The sequence below is a fragment of the Diadema antillarum genome, unplaced genomic scaffold (genome assembly GCF_040938485.1).
Source record: "Diadema antillarum isolate AM-2024a unplaced genomic scaffold, OU_Dant_1.0 scf00000022, whole genome shotgun sequence".
Classification (NCBI taxonomy): Eukaryota; Metazoa; Echinodermata; class Echinoidea; order Diadematoida; family Diadematidae; genus Diadema; species Diadema antillarum.
In genome coordinates, this window is record NW_027270911.1 from 1,040,435 (window position 1) to 1,054,232 (window position 13,798).

Consider the following 13,798-nt stretch of genomic DNA (forward strand, 5'->3'; position numbering starts at 1 on the left):
AAAAACTCTTCATTTTTTTCACTGCAATCAGTACATGATGACCAGCCTGAGTCACTATACACAGTCAAGGTGGAGAAAGCTGGAGATCAGTGGTTTTAAGATGGTGCATGCCCCTCTAACTCTTTATGTGCCATGTTCGCACATCTCACTCAGTCGACGGCGTGCCAACTTCGCATATTCCGCTCAAACGCACTAATCCGCTTAAACCGATCGATAAATCGCCTAATCCCGCGGTACAATGAACGCTTTTCTCTCGCTTTTGTTCCTTTTGCATACAGCTTGCATTCGATGTGGTGATTGACTATCAAGCGGTGTTCCCAAGTAAATTTGCGTGTAAATTCCAAGTTTTTCTCACGATTTCATGTGCAAAAGTCATGCCTTTACAGTAATGTAGCAACTGGTCATGAAAAAAAATTAATAGAAATAGATTTGTCATACAATTTATATCAAGGCAAAGCTTGGCATTCCTCTTCAACTCTGCTCACTATCATGTCCAGCTTAACACAAATTTGTAGAAGTTATAGATTGGAAAAACAGAATTCGTTCTCAAAGCATGACTGCCTTCGTGTCTCAGAATAACGTGGCACACAGGGGGTTAATAGCCACCATGGCAAATAAAGAGTTAAGAAACTGACTGATAGTGATGACTAGTATGTGGGTGGCATTGACTTTTCTATGACTCTTCTAAAGAAAATGTAGCAGGGGCTTGTCGGGAGGGCAGACATGTTGAACTCCTACGTGCAAGATAATGATCATGATGAGTCCCGAGTATACTCAGGCAGACTGTGTCTATGGAAAATGTGTGACGCAGCAAAATCAGCCTGTTGTCAACGGATTAAATGTAAGAATGAGAGATTAACAGAAGGCAGGACAGAAGGACAGAAAGAGACGAGCCAGAGAAGGACATTGCAGGAGATGCATAAGATGACAAGATCATAAAATGAATGTCAGATGGAAAAAAAAAAATATTTTGATGTGAAGTGACCCATATCATAAATTCTTCACGTGCCATGTTTGCACGGTCGACTCAGTCGATGGCTTGCCAACTTTGCGTATTTTGCTCAAGTGCACAACCACACAAGAACCGGTCGATGGATCGCTACTTCTCAACGTGCATAGAGCTATGGTGAAGGGTGACTATAGTGGAGTTTCATCTGGGTTTTTGAAGTAAACTCTGATTCGCTGACAAGGTCGTGTCTTTAAAATAGTCACATCTCTGAGACCTACACATTGTATACAGTGCAATCATGATAAAGAATAAAATTTTGCAGTCTGCTTTTTAGGTTCTTGAATACTAGTCGTCTGCAAGTAAAATCTCCATTATTGCTCCATCATAAAATTTACATCACAGCAAAGTTGACAATTTCCCTGACAATTCTGTTCACTACATTTCTAGCACGAATATTTCTATTGACCAACTAAATGGCTTTTAAAAAACAAAATGTTTTCCAAAAGTGCTTATGCCTTGCAGTCTTGGAGTAATGTGGCACACAGGAGGTTAAGACTGTGGCACACAACTAGAGTTTTAACACAGGTTGGAGGAAGGGAAAGGCAGCATATGAAATATACAGAGGAAGAGTAAGAGAAAGATATGAGAGAAGGATAGATAGATTAGCAATGAGAAAGGGAGAAGAACACAGGGGGAGAAATTGAGAATGCAAGGGACAGCAGTCTGAGGTCATAGAGAATTCTATGTTTGCCAAGTAGAGTAAAAGCCTAGAGTGGTACCAGGTGTTAGATGCATTTTTAATGGCCACTCAGGAGCAGTGCATTAAATACACAATCAGGTCTTGGCGCATATATACCATTGGATTTCCTGGGTTGAGCGTACTCACCGATGAAGAGGAGTAAAGAAAATTAGAAAAGAAAAATAAGGTCTGCAGCTAGTGATCTAATCTATAGAGTGCATGAGGTGGCTAAATCCAGAACATGACATTTAGAGGTAACACAAAGCTAATAACCTCTGAAACTTTAACTACAACATTCTATCCACATCGTGGGACCTTGCACGCACATCACAAATAGAATTCACTTGTTCATATCATTTCAGGAAATATATGCCCCCACCCCTCGCTAAACATTAGGAAACAAAACACACATACATACACACACACACACTCACACACACAAACACACACCATCAAAACAAAAATACATAGAGCAGTGCCAATGGTTCTGAAACTGCTATCAATCAAGCCACTCTACTTGTATATTCTTATACTGTAAAAGTGATGATTTCGTGTGACATAAAATTTAGGCAAAAATGCATACACAAGCTTACAAATAAGTCACTGAAAACTTAATACGAAATAATCAACTTGCTGACTTTCAATATCATTATTATTATTTGTTTTTTTTAAAGATGTGTGTGTGCACAATATTCGCAGTTTCTATAAAAATGCTTCCTACACATTGCTGGATGGGCCAGACATGCCATGTGTAAACATTTATGCTCTACTATACTTTTGATGAGCAATCTAGATGTATGCAAAAGAGAACTTGGTGTCATGCATTATTCTTGGGAACTATATCAAGCTCTACAATCTGCACATAAAAGATGCTTTTGCAGTGTTTAGGTCTAGGAGTGTAATGTTTTTTTTTTTAAATATGGGGTTCATGGTTTCTGTGAATTTAATCAATGATCACTTCTTTCAAGTGTATGAAATGTGTGATGGAATGAAAAATGAACACATCACTGGTATAGATGCTGCCAATACAACACATCCATCCACATGTGATTTGTCAAATACTGTGCTCATGTTATGGCAATTAACAACAAGAACAACATTTGATCTATTTTCAAAGCACACAACAAAATTCAATTTCATCTCTAGCTAACTAGGTCATTATACGGCACGGTGCCATTACAGTCCAATTTGCACACCGATTTGCGGCAAGTGGGATGATCATGATTTCACTGACAGGCTGGTTCCTGCATCGGCTATTATCAAATAGATTGAGCATTCATAGGCATTCACGGTGGGGCAAATTCTGCAAAGCAGACCGACCACATTGCAGCACAATATCAGCAAATCTAACGAGAGGATTGTATGTGACTGCTGCATGGGCATTCCACGGTAATGCAGAGGATCTAGCTCAGGTCACTAATATAAATATAATATTCATCTGTTAGAAATATTTGTTCCCCTTTAATTGAAAAAGAGATTGTTTACAGGTGCACATGCATGTACTGTAAAACATTTTGGCGGCATGAAACTTTCGTGAATTGGAGCTGACGACCTTTCTTATGGCATGAAATTTTTTGCGAAGTGCCTCTGGCATTCAATGCATATAGTGCAGACAAGAGTCTTTGCATGCATTTTAATTTCGCGAATCATGGCTCTCGTGAAATATGCGAAATTTAAATGCATGCGAACATTCCTATATTTACAGTACCTTGGTGATACACAGGAAGAAAATATTTCAAGTCATTGTCTACACCATACTAGACATAGGTTTTTCTTCACAACATCAGACAAGACAGCCATACAAAGTGTATGCCGCTGTCAGACATCCCTGCCCAGGAAATATTTCCTTGAAAGAATTTATTAAATGCTATTTATGGCACACAACCGGAGAAAAATCATATAGACTGCGATGTTAGGAAACAATCAGACATAGAGCGGGCAGTGCGATTTGACATTCATCATCTTTCCGTTATTTCCTTGAAATGACCTTTAGAGAGCCATTATGTTTTACAGATTTGCAATATCAGTCTGGCAAACATACCGACTCTGCTTTGAGTATATAAATATCTCAGTATCAACAAAGATGCCATATAGAACTGCTCGCTGCCTGATGTTTTTGATACATCATGAGAGCGAATATTTTGTCTGCTAATAGCTTGTCTTCATATCTACTTTGATATACAGTCAAATCTGTCTATAGTGACCACCAAAGGGTGATTTAAAAAAAAATGGCCATTAAAGACAGGTGGCTGCAACAGACAGGGTGGTTAACAGCATGTTGTTGTTTATTTCTCTGTTGTTTTTTTTTTTTGGGGTGGGGAGGGGATTGTGTTTAGTAGATGATTATGGCAGGTTTGACTGTATGCATTATTTCACCACTGTAATTGTAATATTGATAGAAATGTACATGTAAGAATATTTGCATACATAACAGAATATATATACAGTATTCATCGCATAATCGGGACAGGTTGGGAGTAGCAAACACGGCCCCTTTAAGCGAGGTGCCCGATTTCGCGATGAGCATTCACCATACACTAACGGCATACGACATGTACATGTAGTGCACACACACATACACACACACACGTGTGCATGAATACACTACCACGCTACCCCTCGGCGCGACCCTCTAGCTCATTCACAACTGAGGAAGATTGTGACGTACGCACAGATCACAGTGTATTGAAAGTTGAAACACTCAGAGACAAGGAATTTGGACTTTGCCCTCAAAGTGTATGACTGAGATTAAACAACGTACACAGCCTGAGTTGTGTGAGCGAGGCATGTTTTTTAAATACATGTATCAACAAAATCAAAGATCGCTTGAAGAAAAATTGGCCCGTTTATCAGAGGTCCCCGCCCGATTATCCAGTGAAAATAACGTGCATTGGAAATGTTTCTGGGAAGCGTATGTCATTTAAGCGAGGTTCCCGATTATCAGATGCCCGATTATGCGATGAATACTGTATATGCAAAATGTTTTGCAATGTATTCTGAGACTACCACTATCTTTTGATCACAGGAATCAAGTCCTTTGCTTTGACCTGAGCAGTGTACTAATGTTGTGGTGGAAGAAAAAGCAATACAAGCATTGTGAAAGTCACAATTAAACAATAATTGATGACAAATATGGTATTGCTACTAAACAAGCTATGGCTATGACTGCTGTGCAGTGGAGTATAGAAATCATGCTAGTTTCACATCTAGCCTAGATATCACTGCTTGTTTTGATTGCACATAGCAAGCTCTGCACAGGTCCCTTGCCTTTTACTGTCAACTTCTGTTGGAACAAATATTATTGTACTATATAAATTTTCAACTATTTGCCAGTTTATGCATATCAAACATTTAATTCATGAATAATTCATTTATTTCCTTTCATCTCCATCATTACAAGCCATGCTGTTTGATTTTTTTTCATTTTGAGGCTTGAATAATTAATAATACACTAGAATCATGGCCCAGGAATATATGTACAGTGTATGTACTATATTTAGGATTATACTCTCTGTGCACAGCATTGCATCTAATATTTCATTGAAATTTCCAAGAATCCTAACTGTGTTTGGCAGACTGCCAGAAAGTCAGCAACGACACATGAATTAGCCGAGTGTAGTCCCTTGAGCTGAAAGGATGTGGGCCTTGAAAAGGCTCTCTCAAATGCTTCTGTAACTAGATCCCACAGTGTGATAAAGAAACAAACAAAAATCCTGATTTGGGCATTTGGTACCTGGATATGCCCAAGGGGGCGACTGAAATAGGGGGGGGGGGAGAAAAGGGGGAGGAGAAAGACGTGACAGAGAGAAAACGGAGGAGAGCTCACAACTGAGGCAGACAGGCAGGAGAAAGGCATGAAAACAAGGTAGAGTAAATTACCACCATAATCCCGCTGATTTGTATCCTTCAGACTGTACTCATTAGACGGATTTATGATTAACAGCAGCACTGTTAATGTTTAATGGCTAGCCCAATATTGCAAGAAAAAAAACATGGCTGAAACTGTTTCATAAATATTCTGTTGGTAAGACTTGATGTTTTTGTTTTTTTTTTCAATGCCCTTGCTGAAAATTGGTTTCATTCAGCCAGAGAGGGCAAACACAAGACACGGGAAAGCAGCCTTTGACATTTTCACGTTTGAGTAGCATTCAACATTCCCAGTGTAGTTCTTACATACACACAGTTGATTGAACAGAAATGCCCATGACGCAATGCACGCATCACGGAACACCCCCGGCCTTTACATGACACTTGAATTTCAAGTGGCTTACACGCTGATACAGTGAAGGCCCAAGTGGCATAAAGATATCACTGGGGAAACAGCCGCATGGTTGAGGGAATTAAGGAACGTTGCATCACACATTGTGTTTGTGGCAACGCTATCACCCCAGATTTGACAAAAAGCAGAGAAAATCAATTTAATCCATGCAGTCTTCATCTATCTCTCTGCTGTCTTACATAGCTTTTAATAGCTTTAATCTGTTCCTTGGATTAAAGCTGCTTTCAGATATCTCTCTCACCTTCTCGTATACTTGCATTATATATTCTGAAGAGCTTCTACTCCTGTGTAATTTTATCTCTTTCTCTTTAAAATGTCCCTTCCTCAAACTCCAGTTTTTGTGGTACATTCATTTTTGTGTATTTCGCACTACTTCTGGCTAAGCGCGAATTCTAAAACCCACAAAAATATCTTCACAATTTTCTCTGCACATTTTGAATGGGTTGACAATATTGTACATTTGATGCGAATTCGAGAACCTGCAAATATGTTTTTGAGCCGTTCAGCGTGACAGATTAATCATTTGAAAATATAATCGTTTACAGTACTTATCTCTCTGTATTTCATCAACCATTCCTCATTCTTCTCTTGGTCTCTTCTTTATTAAGGGGAACCCCATAACAGCCTAGCTGCCACCAATTGCAATTTTGAAGGCACTTTTATACTACAAAAATGTTTCCCATTCTCCCTATGATGGTTATGTTACTGGCAATGGTCACTATCTAAATGACTATTTGCACAATGCGAAAGCTATAATACTCTCTTTTTTTTCTTTGTTTGTGGTGATACTGAACATTAAGGCTTATCTGTATACTGTAAAAGTGGAAATTTGGGGGGGGGGGTCTTAAATAAATATAAAAGCACTCAAATATTTTTGCTTGCCATATGTTCCAATATTTGAGGTCTTGATTCCATGGAATTAAAGATGTGCTATACTCATCTTATCCAGCCAAGCGCGAAAAATTACTCACACAAAAATATCCCCTTTCACAGTAGCATAGTAATACCTTTCTCCCTTCTTTTTTGTCCTTGTATCAACTTATTCACTGTTTTCAAAGACAGTCTTCAAGTCAGTCAACTGGGCAAGATTAACCAAAAGTCACATATTTAGGTACTGCAAAGTATTTTAGCAACATCGTCTGATAGAAATATACTATTGTACCTTATACTGATCTCTCTCTACATGTATTTCTGTCACCATTCATCATCATCTGGGTGCTTGAAAGAGCTATTTTCCTGTACTCAACAGAATTCATGCCATTCTGGTCACAATGAACTCACATATAATTTACAGCAGCATGGTACAGCTACTGGTCTAATTGAGCATGATTTTGATGTCATAGAAATTACATCATACCCTATCTTTACACCATAAACATAACAGAGGTGATGGCATAATTACCTATGGCATCCCTGTGATGTGCTGATACATACATGTATACACACACACACTTACATACACACATACACACAACTACACACAAGCACGTATGCACAAACAGCATAAAATACACAAAGAGGCAATGGGAGTCACTGTATCATGATGAACAACGCATGATGCCGTCATGATTTCCATGAATAACTCATTATCATTAATATTCATGAGAAAATAGTGACATTAATACCCCAGATTGGAAAACATTATCTGGGTATCTAGGACATCCTATCACACCCTCAGCTCTTCCAATAGGCACACAACACAGTCACACACAGTATATTACATTGTCTACAACGTATGGCGACAATAATGAACACACTGTAGGGCCTTAGCCCCAAAATGCAGCCGTCTGGGAGAGTGTGCTCTGTGCTATGCATGATTAATAAAGCGGAGGGAAGACGTTGGAAGGACCTGAGCGGTGGGTTTCCACGGTATCAATCCCTACACAAGACTAGCTAGTCAAGGATATCTCATATCACATCGTGCCACTTGAGGGGGATCAATGCCCAGATTGCGGATCGGTGGTAGCGAGCGGATTACAACCACATTTGCTCGCATCCTCTTGGGGTTTATAAACCAATCGCCGCGAACAGATCTCTCGAATAATTTGTTTCTCGTCAGCTTTTTTAATCAAGTTATGCGATAAATGAGACATTCTCTGTGCTAATCTGAACCTTCATTGGCAAGCATGAAGGTACTCAGTATCTAGCTGCACTGTGACAAACTATCAATGTGATACCATTATGATTCTGTATTCTGTTGAAATCAAACAGATTACCTTATAAGGAGCAATTGGTGTGTTCAGTAGCCATCGCCACAGAAAAATAAAGAAATTGTGATACATATGTTATCTGCTTCATCTTAGGCTGCGTTTATCAACTTTCCCCTGTTTAAACGGCTTTCAAAAGCCGTTTCCAAAGCCCTTTAGAAATGGCTTCCAAAATAGTTGCGTTTATCAACTCTTCGCAAACACAATAACTGGCCTGTACTGCACAGCTGCATCGCGCAATTCGACCCGAGGAGAAGAGATCATATAAGGCGTGCATTGTTCATAACTGCAGTACAATACTACAAAGCCGTTTCAAAACAGCTTTGCATTTATCAATTTCTGAAAACCTGTTTAGGAAACCTGTTTGGAAAGCCACAATTTTGCGGCTTTCGAAAAGGCTTTCCGAAAGGGCTTTCAAAACAGCTTTGCGTTTATCAACTCGTAAAAATTCCTTGAAAGCTGTTTGGAAAACCTGTTTCTGCCGAGAAAAAGAGTTGATAAAAACACCCTTAATGGCACATGGAGACACTGTGTGTTCCAAGGAAAATTTCATGCCACACAGTTTTTATCAGTGTTTGGCGAATGGATTTCCACTTTCTAAGAGACACTCCCAGAGCTGCCTACCACTTTGTGAGAGACAAATAGGATGGACTATTTGCACCTAGCAGCTACTAAGAATAATCCAATAAATTGAGCATTGTGAAGGTACTGTAGTCTGAAACTAAAACATGGGTATTTTACGGTCTCTCATTTTGTCTTAGACATAAACTTTGTCCCAGGAACATATTTTTTAATGTTGTATTGTATAATTAGTATTATAATAATCACCTATTACGGATATCATTCAAATCAAAATTCACACTCACACAGTAGGAAACTTGCACAAATGTTGCGGATTGAGCTGGCTCCCTCATTCTTGGATGAGGTACAAACACATTCAGGGACATTGTTTTTGTTTGCTTTTTCAAAAGTTTTCTGTAATGTTTTTGGTTAGATACGTAGGCCCACCACGGTATTATCGTTTGTTTGATTAGCATGTTTATAAAACATCATTGTACAGTTATTGTGTGATTGTATGTATTCAGATTCAGTGGAAAAACTGTACCTGTCCATGTATGCTGTATTTTGTGTAAATATCATAATTTTGAACTTTTATGATTGTATGTGAAGGGCCCCCAGGAAGAACAGTACCTGCCTATTGATGAGGCTACCCTGTTGAAATAAGACTGAATAAATGAATAAAAAAAACCACACATATACACACACAAGTACAAAAGGGGAAAGAGAACTCTAGATGAAAAGCCGCTCTGCACGGGCTTACCTGAGTCTGAACTTGATGACTTTTTGGGCTTTTCAAGGGACGACAGTTTTTGCTGTTTGAAGGCATTGGCCAAGTCTCGAGCCTTTTCCTCATCGTACGGTCGGTCAGCGAGCGGACTGACCAACACGAGTACATCCTCGACGTTGACCACCACTGGCTCGGAGAAGAGACCGGTCCAGGAGAAATCCACATAGATCCTACCTGAAATTGGAAATGCAGAAATGAAAAAAAAAAGAGACAAACAAACAAGTGACTTCAATGGGAAATTACACCCAATATGAATGTGGATTAAGTGTATGAAGAAATCTTTGAACACATGAGTGCAGTTTGTGGAAAATCAGACAATCCATTCAAGCGTTTCTTAAGTTTTAAAGTTTTGAATTTTAAGTTTTGGTATTACAACAGCTGGATAAGAAGGCTAAAACAATTTGTGATATCACAGCAGGACAATGATATTTAGAAAATAAAGAAACGAAAATTCCACAAACTTCCTATTCTATAATAAAACATATTTCTCCAACCTGTTACTGATATACATTGTTGAGGGTAACATTATTCCCCCTGTATTCTGAAAGAGGTAATAAGCCAAGTGCTCTTTCATTAGGCTAGATATATATTGTTGTCATCTGCTTATCCATCGATGGCTATACCAAAACTTTTGATATTCGTAGCTTTTGAAAGGATTGTCTAATTTTCACATGACTTCAGATATGTGTTACTAATATTTCTGCATTTACTCAATCCACATACATACTATAGTTTTACTCCCTGAAAGGAAATGTATAGTTGCCATAGAGATTTGTTGTGGGAACCTGAACTTTGTACATTTGTATCACTTCGCACACGGTTAAATGTGAGCAGATGAAAACTTCAGAAACAAATTATTCTTTTGAATGCCTTTCAGATGCAAAGTCAGAAAAGTCTTTATAATTTTTTTAAAATACTTTTTTTGGCATTTCTGATAAAATTTGAAATAGCTGCTGCCAGAAGAGTACTTGAATATGAGATGGCGATATAATGACTGTGTGATTCTATAGAAGTCCTCTCTTTGAAATGATGGTTGTTTGGTCAATTCTAAATCTATATTCAATATGTGAAATGGGTAATGGAGTAGTTTCACATTCTGAGTGATTTTCTGAATTCACTGGACCCATTGTAAATAACACCCACAGATGATTGCAATTCTTCCTTGATGGCTCTGAACATTCAGAAGACATAATGAGACAGGAGATAATATCGGGTAGCCAGTTTCCTGGTAGAAAAATGCTATTCCCTGCATGTGCACTTCAGACCTTTTTGCACGCAACACAAATGTCATTTAGTGAGCATCAAATCACCCTCCTTCTGATGCCTGTTAATGTGTTTCAAGGAAACCATTGACTCTAAGCTCCATAAGTGATGAGGTTTATGGGCCAGCTCTATTTTTTTATTGTATTGGTGCAGATGCCATTACCCATCTTTGAGATGCGCTCAAACCTATTGTTCGGAAAATGTCAAAGTATCAAAGAGCAGACAGCATGTTGGATGAATTGTTAAATGTAAAAATAGCACAATCAAGGTACTTGCATACAACTAGCTCGATCTCGGGGGGATAAATGTCGCGCACAAATATTTGCCAATGCAATACGGCCCGGCAGCCAAGTGATAGTCAACAATTCAGATCAGGCGATCGATGGATGACTGACACACAACACCTGCAGGCCTATTATTATGGCTTGGAAACACTGCTTACAAGTATAAAATCAGACCAGTGGCTTTCATGATTACAGAAACCATACAAACCATACAAACCACACTGACATGAGGTATTGACAGAGAAAGGCAATATAACAATAATGATAATGATAATGATAATGATAATGATAATGATAATAAGAATAGTAGTAGTAGTAGAAGTAGTACAATGTAGTAATGATGACAATAATAATGATCATAATAATAATAATAATAATAATAATTATGATAAAATAATAACAATAATAACAATAATAATAATAATAATAATAATTATGATAAAATAATAAAAATAATAATAATAATAACAATAATAATAATAATAATAATAATAATAATAATAATAACAATAATAATAATAATAATAATAATAATAATAATAATAATAATAATAATAGAATTGTACAGCTGCAGCACTTACCTATATGTCCTGCAGTAATTTCAATAGGAAGGTTCAACTCTGCCTGTAATAAAAAAAAAAGAAATGAAACAGAAACTGCATAATATTGACAAAGCCAAGCAGCATGATCATTGTACTCCCAAGTCCCAAGAAATATGGATTACCACTGTGACATACATTGTATCTCATGACCACAATGTGCTCAGGATTATTTCTTGTATAACAGAGATTAAATCAATGTGAAAGTCCAAGTATATTTGATACAGACTGAATTAAATACACATGTACAGTATACATTCCTTATGAAGGATTTGTATGTAATATGTACAATGTATCTATTTGTCTATGCCACAAATGTTTCTAGTTTTAAAAACAAAGTCTGCAATTCAATACATCTTTTGCTTTGATTGAGTATTCATACAAACTGTAAGTAAACCTTTTAGTAGTAATATTGTGTACATTTGAATATTTACTTGCTCTGAATCAGTTGCATAATATCTTAAATACTGTAGTGCTGTTAGGTAATAATTATGTGTTGGCATGTTCTACAGCATTGTCATGTATCACAATGTTTGTTCATGTCTGTGTAGCTCACAAACGCACTGTACATCCGGCACTGAAGAAAAAACATTAAAAATTAAATAGCTGCAGCGTTTCTAGTCATCACAAATAATTTTTATCACATAACAAATAGCACTGCTACCCACTTTTCTGAAAAAAAAAATCATAAACAGAAAATCAACAATATGTAGCCATAAAATGAGACTTTTATCTGAATAAGTTGCATTGTATCTAATAGTGCTGCTGGATTATTTGTGTTGGTATGTTCTACAGTGTACAGCAGTGTAATGTATCACAACATCCTACTTTTATGAAAAAATAAATAAACACAAAATCAACAAAGTGTACCTATAAAATGAGATTTATCCTCAAACTTATTGGCAGACTTACCAATGCCTCTGGCTTCAACTGCAGATCAGTCAACTCTAGGCTACCTGGAAAAAGAAAAAGAAAATGAAATTGTTTTATTGACTGGTACTCCATTGTATATGGTACGGCCCTCATATATTATATCAGCAAATGAAAAGCATGGTTATTAATATTCTCTGTGAAATAACACAGGGTCTGTTATAGTCTCAGTGTAATTACAAAACAAAAAAAAAAACACCATTGAGCCAGTTTACAAGATTGTTTTCTTCTTTAATGTTGACCTTACAAGGCAATTAACTTTGGTGCACATGATTTTATACTATAATTCAAATCAGGTTACGATTGTTGGGTCTAAATAATGACACGGTCGGTTTTCTAGGTACTGACTATTTGCATGTCGGGGTTCACATATCAAAAAATGTTTTATACAAACATGAAAATCTTTCAGAAATATTTGTCTGGGAAACTAACCAAACATTTACCTGGTAAACAGAAAAGTGGATGTGTAGAAATTTGTGCATTAACTTGCAATTCTGGGGCATGTTTATGTACAATGTATGCTATGAGACTGGGTCAAAGCAGTTTAATATCAAAATTGCATACAGTAGAATAAAGAAAGTTATCAGACCTTGTATACAGCAATGCATCACATATTTTCATTGAATTTTGATATTTGAAAGTCAAAAACTACACAGCATGCAAATGACATTAGGGGAATGATGTCAAGAACTCAAAACTTTTCTATTATACAAAAAAAAAAAGTGTACAAAGTATTATGAAATCACGTTCTGGATACTGTATCTATAGATACTTTGGCAACTAAGATTTCATCACCCCAGAGTCTGTCATTATTGCTTGGTTATTTTCAGGACAATAGAAAATTGATGAAAAGAATACTTGTTTGTTTTTATCTAATATCAAAAAGGAAAGATCAGTGCACATGTTAGTGGCAGACTCCTGAGGCCATGACACAATAACATTATCTCATTAACTTGAATGTGCAGTTGCTACAACTACTTTACAGTGTAAGCCAGTCCTTTGTGGCCACACATGTATTCAACTTTAAAATTCCAATATACTTCCTCATTGCATGGCTGATTTTTATGTTAACATCCAGATGGCGTTGAGTTAAAACTAGAAGACATGGTTTCATGTGGCAGCATGTTGGTTCATGCCAGGGTATGCATGCCTCTCCCTTTCTCTCTCATCTTCTCTATCATTTCATCCTGTGTGTTGTCT

At 37.2% G+C, this 13,798-nt stretch overlaps 1 protein-coding gene across 1 annotated transcript in view; it reads right to left on the reverse strand.

Annotated features, from left to right (window-relative positions):
* Positions 1–13,798, reverse strand: part of LOC139730920 (intermembrane lipid transfer protein VPS13A-like) — a 73,311-nt gene that overhangs the window by 25,840 nt on the left and 33,673 nt on the right. The window contains exons 3-5 of the mRNA XM_071641805.1: positions 12,581–12,624; positions 11,651–11,693; positions 9,496–9,696 (exon numbers count right to left, since the gene is read on the reverse strand). Of these exons, the coding sequence (XP_071497906.1) occupies positions 9,496–9,696; positions 11,651–11,693; positions 12,581–12,624 (288 nt within the window). The remainder of the gene's footprint in view (positions 1–9,495; positions 9,697–11,650; positions 11,694–12,580; positions 12,625–13,798) is intronic.